Source organism: Danio rerio, chromosome 17 (genome assembly GCF_052040795.2).
Source record: "Danio rerio strain M-AB ecotype USA chromosome 17, GRCz13ab, whole genome shotgun sequence".
Lineage (NCBI taxonomy): Eukaryota > Metazoa > Chordata > Actinopteri > Cypriniformes > Danionidae > Danio > Danio rerio.
This window is the reverse complement of record NC_141037.1, coordinates 11613151-11632274: the sequence shown is the minus strand read 5'-3', so window position 1 is coordinate 11632274 and position 19124 is coordinate 11613151. Positions and strand designations below refer to the sequence as shown.

At 33.3% G+C, this 19124-nt stretch overlaps 1 protein-coding gene across 5 annotated transcripts in view; it reads left to right on the top strand.

Annotated features, from left to right (window-relative positions):
- The first annotated feature begins 228 nt into the window (after positions 1 to 228).
- The window catches only part of mipol1 (mirror-image polydactyly 1), a 176727-nt gene continuing 157831 nt past the window's right edge, over positions 229 to 19124 (top strand). For 2 of the 5 annotated variants that reach the window (XM_087288603.1, XM_087288602.1), the window contains exons 1-2: positions 251 to 335; positions 13207 to 13298. Coding sequence is in view for 3 of the 5 variants with exons in the window: in XM_087288602.1 (XP_087144728.1) it covers positions 13253 to 13298 (46 nt within the window). In the remaining 2 variants the exon portion in view is untranslated. 5 annotated transcript variants of the gene reach the window in all.

Genomic DNA, 19124 nt, shown 5'->3' with positions numbered 1-19124 from the left:
CCTGAATAATAATAGCAACAACAAAAAAACTATTTCCATTAGAATTAAAATTAAATTATAATTAAAATTAATTAAAATAAAACACAGTAAAATATTATAATGTAAATATAATAAAATTAATAACAACAGTTAAATAAAAAAGTTTCATATTAAACAAAATGTAGTTTAGTGGCTCTGTATTAAGCAGCGGCCTCTAGTGGCCAAGCACAGCATTGTCATTCCCCTATGGGCCGGTGACTACGTACACTGTAAAGGAAGTTCCCCTCCAAAACTTTTAGGAAACAATCCTGTTGGACCAGCAACAAATGAACGCCGAATATACAACACTTACTATGGTAAGTCCAAAGACCTCTAAGTCCTATCGATGTAAGTCCTATCGATGTCCCGCTGCATAAATATTCATGCTTTCACTGAATGACTAATGACGAAAATAAAAGCAATGTTTTTGTTTTGACGCCGCGTCAGCCAGAAAGGCGAAGACACGTTGTTTGCTGTCTTGTTCAGTTCAATTGTAGTTTGTCTTGAAATTGTAGCACACTAGAATTAAATATTCTGGCTTCAGTCAAGTTTTACTTTGGTACAAGTTATAGACCACTCAAACTATCAATGTTTGGATGGACTGAATGGCGGTGTCTCAACACTTTTCGAGCTCCCTACATAGACAGCAGACTGCATAAAAGCACTTGTTTTGGTATCAAGCTTAAAAGGTTGTGTATAACTATACAAAAGAGTTATGCTGAATACCGTAATATGTGGATATCATTTCATCCATGGGTCAGTGAATGGTGTGGCTCTCATTTTGTAATTATGAAACATATATTTTAAAATCATATGCATATAACACACTGTAAAGATAAAAATGAGAGAACAACCTACACATTTCTACACTTTAGACCATTTTTAGTCTACTATTCGTTCTTATTTTTATTTGTAGTTAGCTTTGAGTACATTAGCCTTTTAAGCTATTTCATTCATTCATTTATTAATTTTCCTTCGGCTAATAGTAGTATCTCAGCCAAATATTATTCTATCGTAAAACATCACAAAACATACATCAATGTTCATTTAATTCTCCAAAAATAAATAAATAAATAAATAAATAAATAAAAAATAAGAGAGAAAAAAAAAGAGTGACCACATCCAAATACAGAAATACTGTAGAAATGTATAGGAAGTAATACAGTGTGTGGAACCTTACTAAAGTATAATTTATTATAAATTACTATAGTATTTATGTTATATTATACATTTACTTATTTGTTTTCCTTCAGCTTATTCCCATTATTCATTAGGTTTCCCCACAGTGGAATGAACCGCTAACTTATCCAGCATATGCTTTAAACAGCGCATGCACTTCTAGCTGCAATCCAGCACTAAGAAACAGCCATACACTCTTGCATTCGCGAAGGCTCACATTCAATCTGCCCAGGTGGTGGAATGAACTCCCTAACTGCATCAGAACAGCAGAGTCACTCGCTATTTTCAAGAAATGACTAAAAACTCAACTGTTTAGTCTCCACTTCACTTCCTAATCTGCAATTGCCTCTCTGGATATCACACTAACTGTACCCGAGAGAAAAAAAAAAAAAAAGTACTAATACTTTCCTTCTTAGACTTTACAGACCTGAAACTTGCCTATAGCACTTATTCATTGTTGCTCTTATAGCTGTGTAAGTTGCTTCCTTGTCCTCATTTGTAAGTCACTTTGGATAAAAGCGTCTGCTAAATGACTAAATGTAAATGTAAATGCATTCACACTCAAACACTATGGCCAATTTAGTTTATTCAATTCACTTACAGCGTATGTCTTTAGACAAGGGGAAACCGAAGCACCTGGAGTACATGAACATGCAAACTCCACAAAGAAATGCCAAATAACCCAGCCGGGCCTCAAACCAGCAACCTTCTTGCTATGAGGTGACAGTGCTAACCACTGAGCCACTGTGTTGCCTATTTCGTGTTAAATGTATTATGAAGCACAGCATAAAAACTTAATGAGTTATGTTAAAAAGAACACTTTTCAAAATTAGAGACCACTATCAGATGCTTAGTTATCTGATATATTTTATACACTTTTATCCAAAGCCACTTAGAAGTCAGAAAGTAATCAAGCAGTTCATTGTGAAATTGGAATTTCTTATATCAAGTTTTTGCAATGCATTTTACATTACTACTACTACTATTACTAATACTACTGTCTATAGGGATGCAGCGATATGGATTTTTTTAGATAACCGACAACTCTTTATATTTGAAGTTTGATAACCAATATATAGTGGCCGATAAATATAAATATTTCAATATGTTTTATTTTTATGCAGTGAACAACGGATATTATAAAAAAAAAACATCATAAAAGTTTGATCAAATCTTAGAAGAGCCTACTCAGCAAAAAAGCAATAATTAAAAAAAATATGTATAAATAAGGTGATCATATAGACCTTTATTCACGATTTCACATAAATGCGCATGCCAAAAATAAATTATTTACTTTTTTTTTTTTGCATAGCAAATTAACATGCAACTTGACTGGTGCATAAAAATAATAGGTGAAATAACAAAACGGGATTTAATCAACATTCATTCATTTTCTTTTCGGCATAGTCCCTTTATTAATCAGGGGTCCCCACAGCAGAATGAACCGCCAACTTATCCAGCATATGTTTTGCACAGCGGATGCCCTATTCAGCCTAAACTAAGCACTGGGAAACACCCTTTCACTCTTGCATTCACACTCATACACTACGGCCAATTTAGTATATTCATGTCACTAATAGCGCATGTGTTTGGACTGTGTGGGAAATCAGAGCACCCTAAATCGAAACCCACGTGAACATGCGAACTCCACACAGAAATGCAAACTGACTCAGCCGGGGCTCGAACCAGTGACATTCTTGCTGTGAGGCGATTGTGCTACCCACTACTCCACTGTGATGCCCGGCTTTAATTAACAAACAGGTAAAAAATGTTTTTAAATAAAATTAAAATGAAAATGAAAGAACCAAACTGAAAACAGTTCAAATGTTCTCTAATAAAAATAGGGATGCACCGGCACAATTTTTTTGCAACCGATCCGTTCTCGATACCAATGTTTTTAGGATCGATCGATACAGGTCCGATCCTGATACGATGCTTTTTTTCTTTTTATTTATTTATTTTTTTAAGCATATTCATTTGTTTTACCTGCAGACATAGGAAATTTGAACCACAACCTTCCTTTGAACCATTTGAACCTTCCTTAATGTACAAATTGCACGATTTTTAAAGTAGTCGCATCACAGATGTTTTCACATTGCATGACTATCTGGGCTAGCGTGCCGTCGCTGCTGTGTTTACACCGCAGGATGGATCGGTGACGGCGTTTCATACTGCATACCTTTACAATAGAAAGAATCGCCAACAACTTTTACTCGGTTCACAAACTACGTCTCACAACCAAACATTTGCGAGAAGTCATATGGAAACAAGCAAGGTAGTATTGCTATTAACTACATAATGAGAAAGATGCCTTTAGTGGAGTAAAAAAATCTACTTATTTTGTTCAACTGACTTTTTTCTCAAACTTTTTTTTCCCTCCTGCTGGCCTGCAGATACCCATACTAGTGGATGCTGATCTGTCATTGGCTGTAGTAATCGCCAATTAGCATGCCAAATATCTGATGGGTGTTGGCGACTAATCTGCAATTTTCTCAGATCGTGTCTTTAATAGTTCACATTGTGTGATTTTTACTCGTGTGAACGAGCGACGATTTGCCTGTGATTATTTATATATATATATATATAATTTTGACTTATCAAAATCAGGCTAAAATCATGCAGTCTGAACTCGGCATGAGCCAGACTCACATTGTGCGATTTTTATAATCCTAAACCAGTGGTTCTCAAACTGTGGTACATGTACCACTAGTGGTACGCGGGCTTGCTTCTAGTGGTACGCGGAGGAATGAAATATGTCATGTACATGCTACATATATTTCAAAATTTATTAAAAATTATGTATATAATATGCCATACATGACATATAGCCTATATTTCTGAGTTTATCTGCCATGTTTTTTAACTGTGCAGAGTTGTAGCTGCTTTACTGGGCCTACTAAGCTACTGTATTTCAATACCGCTCATTTTGGTGGTACTTGGAGAGACAATTTTTTTTCTGAGGTGGTACTTGATAAAAAAAGTTTGAGAACCACTGTCCTAAACAGTTGACCCTTCGCTAAGCCACACCCAAAAACCGCCACCCACCAATCGTGGCTTAGCAACCGATGCCAGAGTGGATCAAGCTCTGTGAGGGGTGCTGGTTAAGTTGGTTTTGTTTTCGATATTTTTGACACATTCAGTGATATACTGACGGCAATAACTCTCACACCTCTTACCCTAAACAGAACTGTGTTTCCTACAGAAATACAAAGCAGGTTATGTTTTCCAGCTCTCTTTTTCTTTTTTCTTTTTGCTTGATATTATGAGCACTGCTCTGTTTAAGCCTTCGCCATTGTAGTCATACTAATAGCAATTATATTTCCATCTGTTTCAAGCTATGAATATTTGAAATTGCATATCAACACAACAAAACAGAGATATGATCACAATGTGAGCACTTGCAATCAATATACTTCTCCTGCAGCTGTTTTTCAGTAATTTATAAGCCTTGATGTCCATGTTAGAGCTACAATTCACTGATGTTTCAGAGAAATCTTTAAGAGATTTAGTCATTGGTGATGAAGTTATAGCGGGTTTATGTCTGCTTTTATATTTGCTGTCGGATTAATATTTGCTGGTAGGGAAAATCTATCTGTTCACTTCTGCTATTTATACTTTGATTTGCATTTCAATTTATTTATTTCCTCACTTAACTACAAATTTGAATAGAAGCAGTATAAAGAGCACACAAACATACTTACAGACAGTGATAGGTGTACATTGTTATGGGTAAATGATGCTAATATTTGACACAAATCCATCAGTTTCCCCTTTCTGGCTGTTTTTTCTATGAATGAATTATGTATATAACACGGACTAAATTGCATCATCCATATGTGACACTATCATGTGTTTTGACACGATACCTCATGGCAGACATAAACCGTTTGCAGCAGTACCATTGAGGAACAGTAAAAAAGGTTCTGGAAAGTAATTTAGAGTACCTTTGTTACTTACTGACTGACTGAAGGCTTCTGGTGAAGAGTTGTAGAAGCCATGGATGCAGAGCTTTTGACTGTTCTGCTATGCAAGCATAAAGTGTTTAGCATGATGCAAGCTTCAACCTTAAGCCAGTGCAGAGAGGACAAGAAGCTCTGTTTCTGCCAGATCCAGCCGCTGGATTAAAGATCTTTCATCCATGCTGAGATGTCCTTCAGGCATTGTGAAAACCTTGCGGTTACTGTTGGATCATTTGGTTTGTATGAGAGACTGAGCTATGTGTAGTCAACTATCAATGGTAAGAAAAACCATGTTCTCGAATGATGATACCCAGCGAAGTGCTGTAAATTGAGAAGAGGCAAACCCTATATTAAACAGCTGACTTTGCAAGATGATGAGCTGATCTAAGAGCGTGAAGTCCTCCAACAGCAGCACTCTCGGAAATAAAGGTACTCTTTCAAAAGGGTCATCTTTTAGGCTTTAATATGCTTCTTTTTACACCAGTTTTTAGCAGTTCAATTTGTATTGTTAAATAGAGAACAGTAAACATGCACTAAAAAGAGTTGACAGCAATTTGGAAAATTAAAAACAATTTAACAATTTAGAAAATTTGTTGTCTGGTTCTCTGAGCATTTTACAAGTTTGTAAAATCATCACCCCATATTAATTAATTAATCATTCATTTATTGACTTATTTATTTTGGGGGATGCACTTTTTTCATGTGCCAGAAAACGTGGATATGCTGTTTTTTTGTTTGTTTTTTTTTTACAAAAATCCAAGTTACAAAAAGCACAGACAAATTGTCAGTGTTAAAATAAATAAATAAATAAATAAATAAATAAATATATATATATATATATATATATATATATATATATATATATATATATATATATATATATATATATATATATATATATATATATATATATATATATATATATATATATTCTGTTATGTTTAACAGAGCAAGGGAATTTATGCATGTCTGATAATATTTTTTTCTTCTGTAGAAAGTCTTATTTGCTTTTTTGGCTAGAATAAAAGCAGTTTTAAATTTTTTAAAAACTATTTTAAGGTCAATATTATTAGCCTCTTTAAGCTATATATTTTTCGATAGTCTACAGAACAAACCATCATTATTCTATAACTTGCCTAATTACCCTAACTTGCCTAGTTAACAAGATGGCGGCTCCCTAGGTCTAAAATCTATAGTAAAATATGCCATTTTCTTCTAAATGGTTACATTAATCGAGTTTGTTTAATATAATAACACAGATAGACTAAGAAAATTTCCACATGTGAGCAATTCTGAACGATATCTCAATTTCTCAAGCAAACACCAGACAGCCATTGTTTAGAGCTGAACCAAAACCTGTAATATGGTCCACAAAGGGAATTGAACACACACACACTCAAAGTACAATCTGTTTCTTACCCAAGGCTGTGCTCTCAGCTGTCTTATCAAAACTGGTTAAAAATTGGTACAATCTACAACTAGACTGGCAGTTTCTTACATCACAAAGTCTATTTTGCACAAAAGGAAATCATTTCAGAATTAAATCAACAGAATAAACACATAAAACAGCAATATCACTTTAGACATAATTAACAGATAGCAAATAACAAAAAGAAACAGTTGTTTCCAGTCATCAGGCCCTGCAGTTCCACTCGAGAGGTCTCCATGATCAATGACCTGGTTTGGTAGCTCTTGAAATAAAATTATTACAGACAAAGATAGAGACGAAGACACTTCAACTGAACATTCCTAAATTAGGTGATGTTTTAACGTAATTTTTTGGCACAAAATGCATTCAATGACTACATCTCTCAAATTTTATAAATTCGTTTCTCATTTTGACACAACAACTGCCAAAAATCTTTGTACGTAATGGACATCTTGCATGTGCTTGCATACTGTTTTCAAAACTGTTAAACTTGTGTTCAAAACAATAACATAATGCAAAACTGAGTAAGACATCAAAAATCAACAGCAGTATTTTATTGAAACATATTTAAAATCTAAAAATGCAGTTTAACCAGTCAGATAAGTTTGTTAAAATAAAATAAGAGGCTCCCAAAAACATCTTCAATGATAATAATGATTCTCTTTTTATTTGTCTGATTTTACTGTCTGTTTCTTTTGACCGCCCCCTTTCATTTAAAAAAATAATAGCGAACGTGTCAAGTAAAAAAGCCTCGTCCGTTTCGTGAGTTGTGCGATGCGGCGCCAAGTAAAAGTATACATCAGCATTAGGATGTTGCCTGTTATTGTCTTTAGTGCTGTTCAATTTAAATACATTTATTTTACCACTAATTTTGTGATTTTACATTTTCTCTCGCATGTTTTTGATATTGCGATACAGGTCTTAAATTTAATACGTAATGGTCTTAAAAAGGTCTTAAAAAGTCTTAAATTTGACATTATGATATCTGCAGAAACCCTGGATTAGCATTGCTGTTGTGTTTGTATCAGTGGATGTGTGTATACAAATTCTTGTATTTTGGAATTACTTGCAAAAAAAAAAAATAAACAAAATAAAATATTGAGGAATTCTGGATCATGTCTGATTCATTCCAGAAACATTGTCACCGACTCGGTCCCAGTCATTCCCCTCGCTGGCCAGCAGAGGCCATCATCACCGGACTTTTGACATTACATCATCCACTGACTGATTAGCACTCACACCTGCAGCTCATCTCTCAATCACTTGGCTCACCCTTGTAAGCAGCACACACACTCACTCTCATTGCGAAGTCTTGTTCTGCCCCGGCTAACACTACTGAGCTTTCTCATCCTTGCCTGCTTCCCCATTGCTTACCTTGCCTTGGTTATCGACCTTGTCCTGCCTGCCGCCTGCCTTGTACCTCAGCCTAAATCCGGACTATGATCCACGCCGCCTGCCCTGAACTCTAGCCTGCACACCGACTTTGATATTCGCCGCCTGCCTCTGACCCATGCCTGCATACTCATCCTGTGTTTACATGCCGCCAGCCCTTCGACCTAATACTACTGTGTTTGATGTGAGTTCGCACACGCATTACATCTGTGTGCTTGTTGTTATTAAGTGAAGTTTTTAAACTAATTTCGAGAGGAACATGTGATATAATTGACTGCAGCTGGCCGCCTATCTACACTCATTAGTTAGCCAATCAGATCTATCCTAACTTACTATAAATAGCCTAGCTAGATATTACTCCCTTATCTTCGTTTTCCGAAGAATCCCCCCATCCACCCCCTTTCTCCTCCTTTCCTCCTTTAAAAAGGGGAGCTCTCGAGAACCACCTGATCTCATACTCCCCTCACATGCTCCATGGACCTGGCGGGAGCCCTGGGCTCAACTATCTCCGAGCTCAGGGTTCTCTCCCGGGACAGCATGCCAAACCTGCTAACAGTTGTCAAGCAATATCTAAGTGTGAACTCTTGAAACGGTGTTTAATAAACATACTGCAAATGGATCCCTCTGTTTCAGCCACTTCGTTACACATATATTGCATAAACAATATATATTGCCATTATAAACAGAGATGTGTCCCTGTTTTACACAAGTAAACACTGTGTAATGCTACGTGTGTTAGTGTTTTTTAGTTCATTGTTTTGTGGGTGACAAAGTTTGTCGGCTGTCAACTTTTACTAGTGTTCTGGAAGTATAGGATTATTTGAGACCTGAATAAAGTGTTTTGGTAGTTGTAGTGCATTTTAAATGTGAAATAAACTGCTTTGCCAAGCTGAAAGTTGGTTAGGAGAATTATGTGAAGAGTTTTGCAAAAGTGACCCAAGTATTGAGAAATGTGTCGTAGCATCTGTAAAAAAAAAAAAAAAAAAAAAAACTGTTATAGAGTAATGAGAAAAGGTTCATTCTTGCTGGGATAGATTTGAAGACAAAAGATTCACCTCATCATTACCTTGTTTTGAAACTGCACATTGAGAAGTGGTAGAAAAATTAGTTTTTTACAATTAAATGTCCATATAATTGAACCAAAATCATCATAAGTTTATATACATTGGTATTTAGTTGAATCATAAATGTTACAATGGTACTCGTCAAAAACAACAATGGAACTGAAATAGTATACTTCAAATTAAGAAATAAACATTTATAAGTATAAAATAAGTATAAAATCACATTAAATTAAGTGCAACTCTCAATGTAGGGATCTCGGTAGGTTTTGAGACACAGCCATTGTCTCCTCACGCAGATCATGTTGCGTGTGAATGCATGGGATCTGCAAGCTGAGATGAAGTATACGGTGTCCAGTCTGAAAACACCGGCTTAGTATAGACGCTAACACATACATGAATATCAGAAGCATGGCTCGGGATGTTCAATGTGCACTTCAGAGGGCAAAACATAAAATATCATCTTTGGAGAATGAGCTGTCTATAAAGTGAGTACTATTGGGATCTTAGTTATTAACCAGTTACACTGATGTGCATAAATGGGACATGATAGTGCAAAGAGGTTGCATAAGCATGATTGTCCTGTAGTGTAGATTTTAATTTGGTGAATAAAGTGTGCAGTGTTTTAGGTAGAGCAGTGTTAGAAATGGGATGCCACACTTTGTTAATGTCATGATATACCTTAGAAAATGAATGGGCAAGTGGAGTTTACTTCTGTTTTTAGGTAGAAAACAAAAGTCCAGTCTCTCTAAGACTGGGTACAGTCACAAAATTTCTCAGTTTGATTTTATTAGACTTAAAAAAAAAGAAATACAAATAAAGTAAATGTATATTGTAGATGTGTGTGTGTGACTGTGTGTGTGTGTGTAAAATAAACTGTAAAACCCAACAGTCAACTTAATCAAATGAAATGAGTGTAGTTTACTCAATTTACTGAAAGTTAATTCTACTCATTTGAAAGGAGTTTTAAACACAGGGTTGAAGGTAATAAGTTAAATACCTCATACTTCAACTTAAATGGAGTAAGTTCACAGTACTCGTATAGATTAGTTTCAATTGGTTTTGTCAAACTGTTTAACTTAATGGGGTTTACAGTACTCAGTTGGTTTGAATTCTCTTCATTTATCGGGTTTTACTGTACTCAAATTGCTTCATTTACTCAAACGGATTAAGTTCACAGTACTCATTAGGATTAGTTATTGAAATTAAATGGTTTATTGCATACGGTTTCCTTAAATGGTTTGAGTTGCCTTCACTTTAGGGGTTTTACAGTGTATAGATGTATAAACAAATGTATTGATGGCAGTTTTTTTTTAACCTTGCTAACAAATACAGATTGTAATGACAGCGATAATCATAATGAGTTTTTAAGTGGTGTTTTTAAATGCCTCAGAGGTGAAACCAGTGTATTTTAATGAAAAACAAGACGACAAAAGGTTAGGTTAAGTTAGACTTTATTTGTCCCCGAGAGGAAATTTGTCTTGGGCAAAAAAGGTGCTACCACATTGCTCTAAACAGACAGTAAAAATAAAACAAAACAATAAAAAAAAAAACAGTTAAGAACATACATTGTTTACAGAATAAGACCATATATAAGAGTAAATATATAAAACAAAGAACCCAGTCAAGTGCTAGCGTACTACAGGAGCAGTGTTATTGGTAGAGTTCAACAGTTTTATCGAGGTAGGAACAAACGAAAGCTTCAGTCTATTGGTTTTACACATTGGCATTCTCAAGTCTTTTTCCTGATGGTAACAGCGGATATTCACTAAAAAGGGGATGTTTACAATCAGCGCTAATGCGTATCACTCTTTTCATAACCGCCTGTTCGTATAGAGTCTGTATGTGCTCGTATTGTTTCATTCCTATAATTTTCATTTTCATTTGCACATTTTCTGCATTAAGTTATAAATAGATAAAAAAAAAAAAAAAAAAAAAAAAAAATATATATATATATATATATATATATATATATATATCTTTTTTTTATGTAGGTAATTTTATTTGTAGAATATGCTCTAGTTATTCAATGTGATGTAAGTTTAAATTAAATTCAAGTTTATTTGTATATAGACCTGTCCCAATATCTATTTTTTGTCGTGTGATATACTGTTTTGCACCAAAATATATGGCGATAAACAATGTTATTGTCATTTAAAGACCATTTCATGCCACTCATTATATAATGGCAGAATGACAATATAATATCATCATGATGCAAGCACACTCTTTCAAAGAACACATCATATTTTATTTTTAAGAATATTTCAGTGTAGGGCTTCATGATATTGGAAAAAACTGACATTGCAATATTTTCAATCACTGCAAAATATATTGGGATATGAATGCAATTTCACCAGATGACTTGAATACCTTTTAAATATTGGAATGATTGTGTAGGGGAGCATATTTATATATCATTTTGTTATTGTACAATCTTATGTCAATGAAAAAATCATTAAATGTAAGAAATTTGCATTAATGGATTATATATCATAGTTGTTGCATCGGACATGTTTTTCTTTGACAGCCAGGCCAAGAAAACCCTCACAGGAAACAGTCTGCATTTTTACATTTTCAAAATGCCTAATTTTGTGGCATATCTATTTTTAATGAGCTATAGATCTAAAAATATTCCAGTTTAGGAGCCATATATGAAAAATCTCGACCTCCTTTAGTTGACTTTACTGTTCTGGGTACTATCAGAAGCCATGAATTTAATATTTATATATTCTTTTGTTGTTGTACAAACTTATGAAAAAACAAAAACATTAAATGTAAAACAATTTACGTTAATGGATTACATACTGTAGTGGTTGCATCAGACATGTTTTTTTTTCTTTGACAGCCAGGACTTAAAGAAAATCCTCACAGGAAACAGTCAGCAATTTTACACTTTCAAAATACCTCATTCCGTGTCATTTCTTTTTTTAATGAACCAGTTTTCTCATGTAGACCCAAAACTATTCCAGAGTTTAGAAGCCATATATGAAAACGCTCAACCTCCTTTAGTGGACTTTACTGTTTTGGGTACTACTAGAAGACATAAATTTAATATTTATATATTATTTGGTTGTACATTCTTATGTCAATAAAAAAATAATTAAATCTAAGAAATTCACATGAATAGATTACGTAGTGGTTGCATCTGACACGTTTTCCTTTGACAGCCAGGATTTAAAGAAAACCCTCACAGGAAACAGTCTGCGATTTTACACTTTCAGAATACCTCATTCTGTATCATTTCTTTTTTTAATGAGACAGTTTTCTCATGTAGACCTAAAACTATTCCAGAGTTTAGGAGCCATATATGAAAAAGCTTAACCTCCTTTAGGGGACTTTACTGTTCTGGATACTACTAAAAGCCCTAAAATTAATATTAATATATTATTTTGTTGTTGTACAATCTTATGTCAATAAAAAAATAATTAAATCTAAGAAATTCACATGAATTGATTAGATACTGTAGTGGTTGCATCGAACATGTTTTTTTTTGACAGCCAGGATTTAAAGAAAACCTATAAAAGGAAACAGTCTGCAATTTTACACTTTCAAAATGCCTCATTCTGTGTCATTTCTTTTTCTTTATGAGCCGTTTTTCTCATGTAGACCTAAAAATAATCCAAAGTTTAGAAACCATATATGAGAAAGCTCGACCTCCTTTAGTGGACTTTACTTATCTGGATACTACTAAAAGCCCTAAAATTAATATTAATATATATTAATTTTTTGTAAAGAAAAACCATTAAATGTAAAAAAAAATCACATTAATGGATTACATACTGTAGTGGTTGCATCAGACATGTTTTTCTTTGACAGCCAGGACTTAAAGAACACCCTCACAGGAACCAATCTAACACAATACATTTTCAAAATACCTCATTCTGTGTTATTTCTTTTTTATAAGCTGCTTTTCTCATGTGGACTTCAAAATATCCCCCATGATCAAAACTGACAGGTATTGCTATATTTGTGGGGACACAATGTTCGGAAAAAAAAAAAAGCCACACACACAGCTTTTGATATGTGAGCCCTGAGCTCATGAGGACATTGCAGAAGAGATTAGTCTAACTCACACTGAGCGCTAGCAAACATATGACCAGTAGCCACTACACAATGAAGCATAACAGAAGAGAGTTATTGATGCATATCCTCTGTTCATTTTTAGGGAGAGCTGCTCCGAGAGTGAAGAGGAGCTGCATCAGCTGGCATGGATGCACAAACAGGAACTGAAGGATTCACTGGTTGACATGTACAAAGGTGAGTGTGAAGACAATACTTTCCTTTGTATTTAACACATGGGTTTTTCTGTTGTCATTGGTAGTGTTGATCAATTCGATATTTAAGTCTAACTGGACAGATGGTATATTTGGCTTTGTTTAGGTCATTTTAGGCTCAGAATTTTTACTTTTGGGGTAATAAATTCACACCATTGGAAGGCAGTACTACTTCGGGTCACTAGAGGGCAGCCTTATCATGTCAAATGGTCATAAACAGCATCTTCAGGTGTTAGTGGCATGACTTGTATTAAATTAAAGAGTGCAATTAGATGTTTGAACACAGCCAAATATCAGAAGGTCGTAAGATGTGCATATAAGTGGATTATCATAGTTTAAAGGTTTGAAAAGCCTGCAAACTCCTGGCCTTGTGGCGTGAGCTTATAATACTGTCACTCACTGGCTACCATATTTGTAGATAACATGTTTTTGCTTGGTAAATCCTGACTATTAAATAGGGTAATTACATTTTTTAAAATTCTTTATTATGCACAAAAATATCTATATTACATTGTACAAGTACTTTATGCTAAACGTTACTATTAAAACATGCCAGTAAGTTTTAAAAAAGTATAGATTATTTTTGTTCAGCAATGATACCTTAATGTGTTTGTGGCATCATTTGTAATTTTGCAAAACCTTTCTGTTTTAAATAATGAATTAAGTGTGGATCTTTTGACATTTATATTCATCAAAGAATTCTGAATAAGTTCCTTCACATATTAAACAAAAATGGTTTTTAGTTTTGTTAATAAAATAAATGATTCTTAAGCACCAGTTATGAATTAGAATTAGAATTGTATGAATTAGAATGATGAATCAAGTAACACTAAGGACTTAATTATGCATTAAAATATATTGAATAAAGTAGTAATGTAAAATATTTTAAAATATAAAACTACTTTTAAATAGTAAAAATACTGAAGTTGTAGTTTTTAATCAAATAAATGCAGCTTTGGAGAAAAGAAGAGAATATATGTACAAAATATATATAATATTTGTTTTTTGTATGCCATTATAAACCTGTTTATTCTTTTTTTTTTTTTTTTTAATATTTCCCAAATGATGTTTATCAGAGCATTTTCACAGTTTGTCTGATAATATTTTTTCTTCTGGAGAAAGTCTTATTTGTTTTATTTTGGCTACAATAAAAGCAGTTTTTATTTTTTTAAAAGCCATTTTAAAGACAAAATTTTTAGCCCCTTTAAGCTATTTTTTTCGATAGACTACAAAACAAACCATTGTTTTAACTTGCTTAATTACCCTAACCTGCCTAGTTAACCTAATTAACCTAGTTAAGCCTTTAAATGTCACTTTAGAAGTGTCTTGAAAAATATCTAGTCAAACATTATTTACTGTCATCATGGCGAAGATAAAATAAATCAGTTATTAGAAATGAGTTATTAAAACTATTATGTTTAGAAATGTGTTCTAAACATATTATGTGTGTAGAAAAATTTTTTTCTCTTAATTAAACAGAAATTGGGGAAAAATAAATGGGGGCTTATAATTTAGGGGTTTTCTGACTTCAACTGTCTGTAAAAATTTTTTATCGTTTTTAAATGATATAATGAATGCAAAAGCAAATTGTGATGACAGATTTCTTTTAAATGCAAGTAAATCTGGTTCACTTTCAACATTTTTACCTACTTTGTGTGATGATTTTATTGGTATACCATTATCTTTTATTGTTTTAAAAATATTTAATGTCATGATATGAGTGAAATAAGGCTCTATCTATTCATTTAAGATAATCGAAATAAACATGACGCAACACAATTATTGATCTGTACTTAAAATATTTTAAAGGATTCTGCAAAATTGTATTACTTTAAATGTTCTTTCTGTCATTGCATTGTTATTATGATTTGCATTTGATCATTTCTACTCTATCTGTTTTTTTATTTTATTTTATTTTTTGAACAAGAATTTTATGAGGATGATGATGATGATGATGATGATGATGATTTGAAGGTTTAAATTTCCTGTTTAGCAAAAAAAAAAAAAAAAAGATATAAAATAATATATAAACTCAAATCCATCCGTTTTTGTAATCTATATAGAATTGAAGTCAAAATTATAAACCCTCCTAAATTATTATTCATTTTCCCCAATTTCTGTTTAACGGAGAAAAGATTTATAAAAACATTTCTAAACATAATAGTTTTAATAACTCATTTATAATAACTTGACTACTTTTATCTTTACAAGAAGCAGCATATTATAGATATTTTTGAACATACTAGTATGCAGCTTAAAGTGCAATTTAAAGGTTTAACTTGGTTAATTAGGCAAGGTAGGGTAATTAGGCAACCCATTGTATAACCATAGTTCGTATTGTAGATAAAAGAAAATTATAAAGGGGCTAATAATTTTGTCCTTAAAATGGTGTTTAAAAAATTAAAAACTGCTGTTATTCTAGCTGAAATAAAACAAATAAGACTTTCTGCAGAAGAAAAAATATTATAGGAAATACTGTGAAAATTTCATTGCTCTGTTAAACATCCTTTGGGAAATATTTGAAAAAGAAATGGTTCATCATTAATTGGCTCTGAAACAGCGATGTGCATCGTAAAGGGCACAGATGAGGATGGATCCTTCATTGCATGACCTCTACGTTGTGTGTTTGTTTTTTTGGAGTTAATGCCAGGCTAGCCGTTTCTCCGATGTGCTGACACATCCTGCAGTAGAAGAGCCCAACCCAAAGCATTACATCCTAGTGATGGGTGGAGGCCAAGATCTGCAACAGGATCTGCTTAGCATGTATCCTGATAACTTAGACGCCTGGGCCAGCGTGTGTGTGCGTGTGCGCCCGTGGCTATATGGCCACACGCCTGATTGTATGGGTTTGTGGTACACAGACATTATGTCTGCCAGTCAGGAATACAAGCATAAATATTATACGATCATTAGTTTGGTCTGTTGGGGGGGGGTTTTCTGGATGATGTTTTGCATAAAGTCGCCCATCTTCTTCCTTTTTGGTGTCGGATGTGCATAAAGGCTACCCGAGTCTTGCTTTAATCTTGTTTTAGTGTTTGTTTAGCTTGCGGTTCTTATCTTTTACTACAGGAAAGAGTACAGTTACTGAGGTGCAGGTGGCAGTTGGCTGACAATCTGCTTGAAATACATAAAGCACGTCTTGACAGGCAAACTATTGGTGATGTGGAACTGCAGAAGTTTAGTAAAAAGTGATCTGTTCTTAGTCTGTCGAATGCGTTTATTAAACATGAAAATGCAGGAAATTTAACTGAAATATTATTTTTCTTTCTTTGATACGTTTTAATCACACTTATCTCATCAGATGAGCTGTTTTGTTTTGCATGTCTTTTGCATTTTTAGTACTTTCAATCTTAAAGTTTGACTTTAGTTCGTTTGTTCGCTCTTTCTTTCGTTCTTGTGTTTTTGTTCTTTCTTTCTTTCTTTCTTTCTTTCTTTCTTTCTTTCTTTCTTTCTTTCTTTCTTTCTTTCTTTCTTTCTTTTTCAATACTTTCTCTTTTTTTCTCTCGTTCTTTCTAATCTTTTATACTTCTGTCTTTTTTGTCCATTCTTTAGTTTTTGTTATTTGTTTCTTTCATTCCTTCTTTCCTCTTATTGTTCTTTTTTCTTATCTTTTCTCTTTTCTTTCTTTCTTTCTTTCTTTCTTTCTTTCTTTCTTCCTTCCTTCTTTCCTTCCTTCCTTTCTTTCTTTCTTTCTTTTTTCTTTCTTTCTTCCTTCTTCCTTCCTTCCTTCCTTCCTTCCTTCCTTTCTTTCTTTCTTTCTTTCTTTCTTTCTTTCTTTCTTTCTTCCTTTCTTCCTTTCTTCCTTTCTTTCTTTCTTTCTTTCTTTTTCAATACTTTCTCTTTTTTTCTCTCGTTCTTTCTAATCTTTCATACTTCTGTCTTTTTTGTCCATTCTTTAGTTTTTGTTATTTGTTTCTTTCATTCCTTCTTTCCTCTTATTGTTCTTTTTTCTTATCTTTTCTCTTTTCTTTCTTTCTTTCTTTCTTTCTTTCTTTCTTTCTTTCTTTCTTTCTTCCTTCTTTCCTTCCTTCCTTCCTTTCTTTCTTTCTTTTTTCTTTCTTTCTTCCTTCTTCCTTCCTTCCTTCCTTTCTTTCTTTCTTTCTTTCTTTCTTTCTTTTTCTTTTTTTCTTCCTTTCTTCCTTTCTTCCTTTCTTTCTTTCTTTCTTTCTTTCTTTTTCAATACTTTCTCTTTTTTTCTCTCGTTCTTTCTAATCTTTCATACTTCTGTCTTTTTTGTCCATTCTTTAGTTTTTGTCCTTTGTTTCGTTCATTCTTTCTTTCCTCTTATTGTTCTTTTGTTGTTTTCTCTTTTCCTTCCTTCTTTCTTTCTTTTTTCTTTCTTTCTTCCTTTATTCCTTCTTCCTTCCTTCCTTTCTTTCTTTCTTTCTTTCTTTCTTTCTTCTTTCTTTCTTTCTTTCTTTCTTTCTTTAATTTCTTTCTTTCTTTTTTATTTCTCTGTTCTTTCTTTTTTGTCCTTTTTCATTATTTTTCTTTCTTTCTTTCTTTCTTTCTTTCTTTCTTTCTTTCTTTCTTTCTTTCTTTCTTTGCAGTAATTGGATGTGTAAGAAGAAGTTTTCAACGGGTGTATGACATTTGAGATCATCAGACATCCTGTTTTTCTTCTGTACCACACACACATACACACACACACACACACACACACACACACACACACACACACACACACACACACACTTTTGTACCTTTAAGTACTACGAAGTAAACATTTGTACTTTTTAGGCATTCATATGTACCTTTAAGGATCTGTTAGGAACAAAAATGTGACAGATGACAGATTTTGTAGCTCTATTACTGAGAGTGCATGGTAAAAAAATGCTGGGTTGTTAATGCATAAACTCAACCACTGGTCAATGTCTTTTTTTTTCCTCTCGATTTTTGTGTCTCTTGTTTTTATGATGCTGTAAAGCATTTAAGCCTTGTGACTGTTTTAAATGTGCTATATAAATAAAGTAAATATAAAAGTAACCCAATGTTGGGTTTGTCCACATTTGACCCAAAGTTGGCTACAACCCAGTGTAAAGTGTATACATGGAAAGTGTACTAAATGCTAAAACAAGTGTCTGCTTTACATACTAAGTAACTTTAAAACTGAATAAGGCTTGTAACATGTATTTAGGCCGATAACATCTGTCAAGGGGACAAAGCGAAGGGCAAAATAATGTTCCATCGTCATTCAGTGTAGCTGATGCATGTATATACAATGAAATACCACACTAAAATAAAATAAACATAAATAAATATAAAAAATTATTTTTTATTGTTTTATAAATGCATAAACACATGATAAATGTGTAAAACCTGGTTGTGCCAATAGTCTTTAGAGTTTTGGTGCAGCATTAAATGAATCATTAAAGGCCTGTAACATGATTATTGTTCTAAATAAGATATTTAGGAGATAGGATGAGCTATTGCTATGCTGGGTGACATTTTATTTTAGGCTTCTGTAAATCAAAATAATTGATTTCTGTATATTTGCTCAGTTTTTTTTTTATTAATTTTTTTATCCACATCACATGGTAATGTATAGGAAAAATGGGCCTTCAAAAATAAGTGCCCATTTAATATTTGCAATTGTACACATTTAGTTTTCCATTATTTCAGTATATAGCTACATGTTCTTCTTGACCACCTTTGCTCTAGACTCTCTGATTGTTTTTTCAAAGTGGACAGAGCAGTTGAATAAGGGTGAACGCACGTCTTTGAACCCAAATTGAATTTCACGCATGTGGGGCGGTGTTTCTTTTCGCGTCTGCGTCCCTGCTGATTTTATTTGTCTGACGGGGTTTGG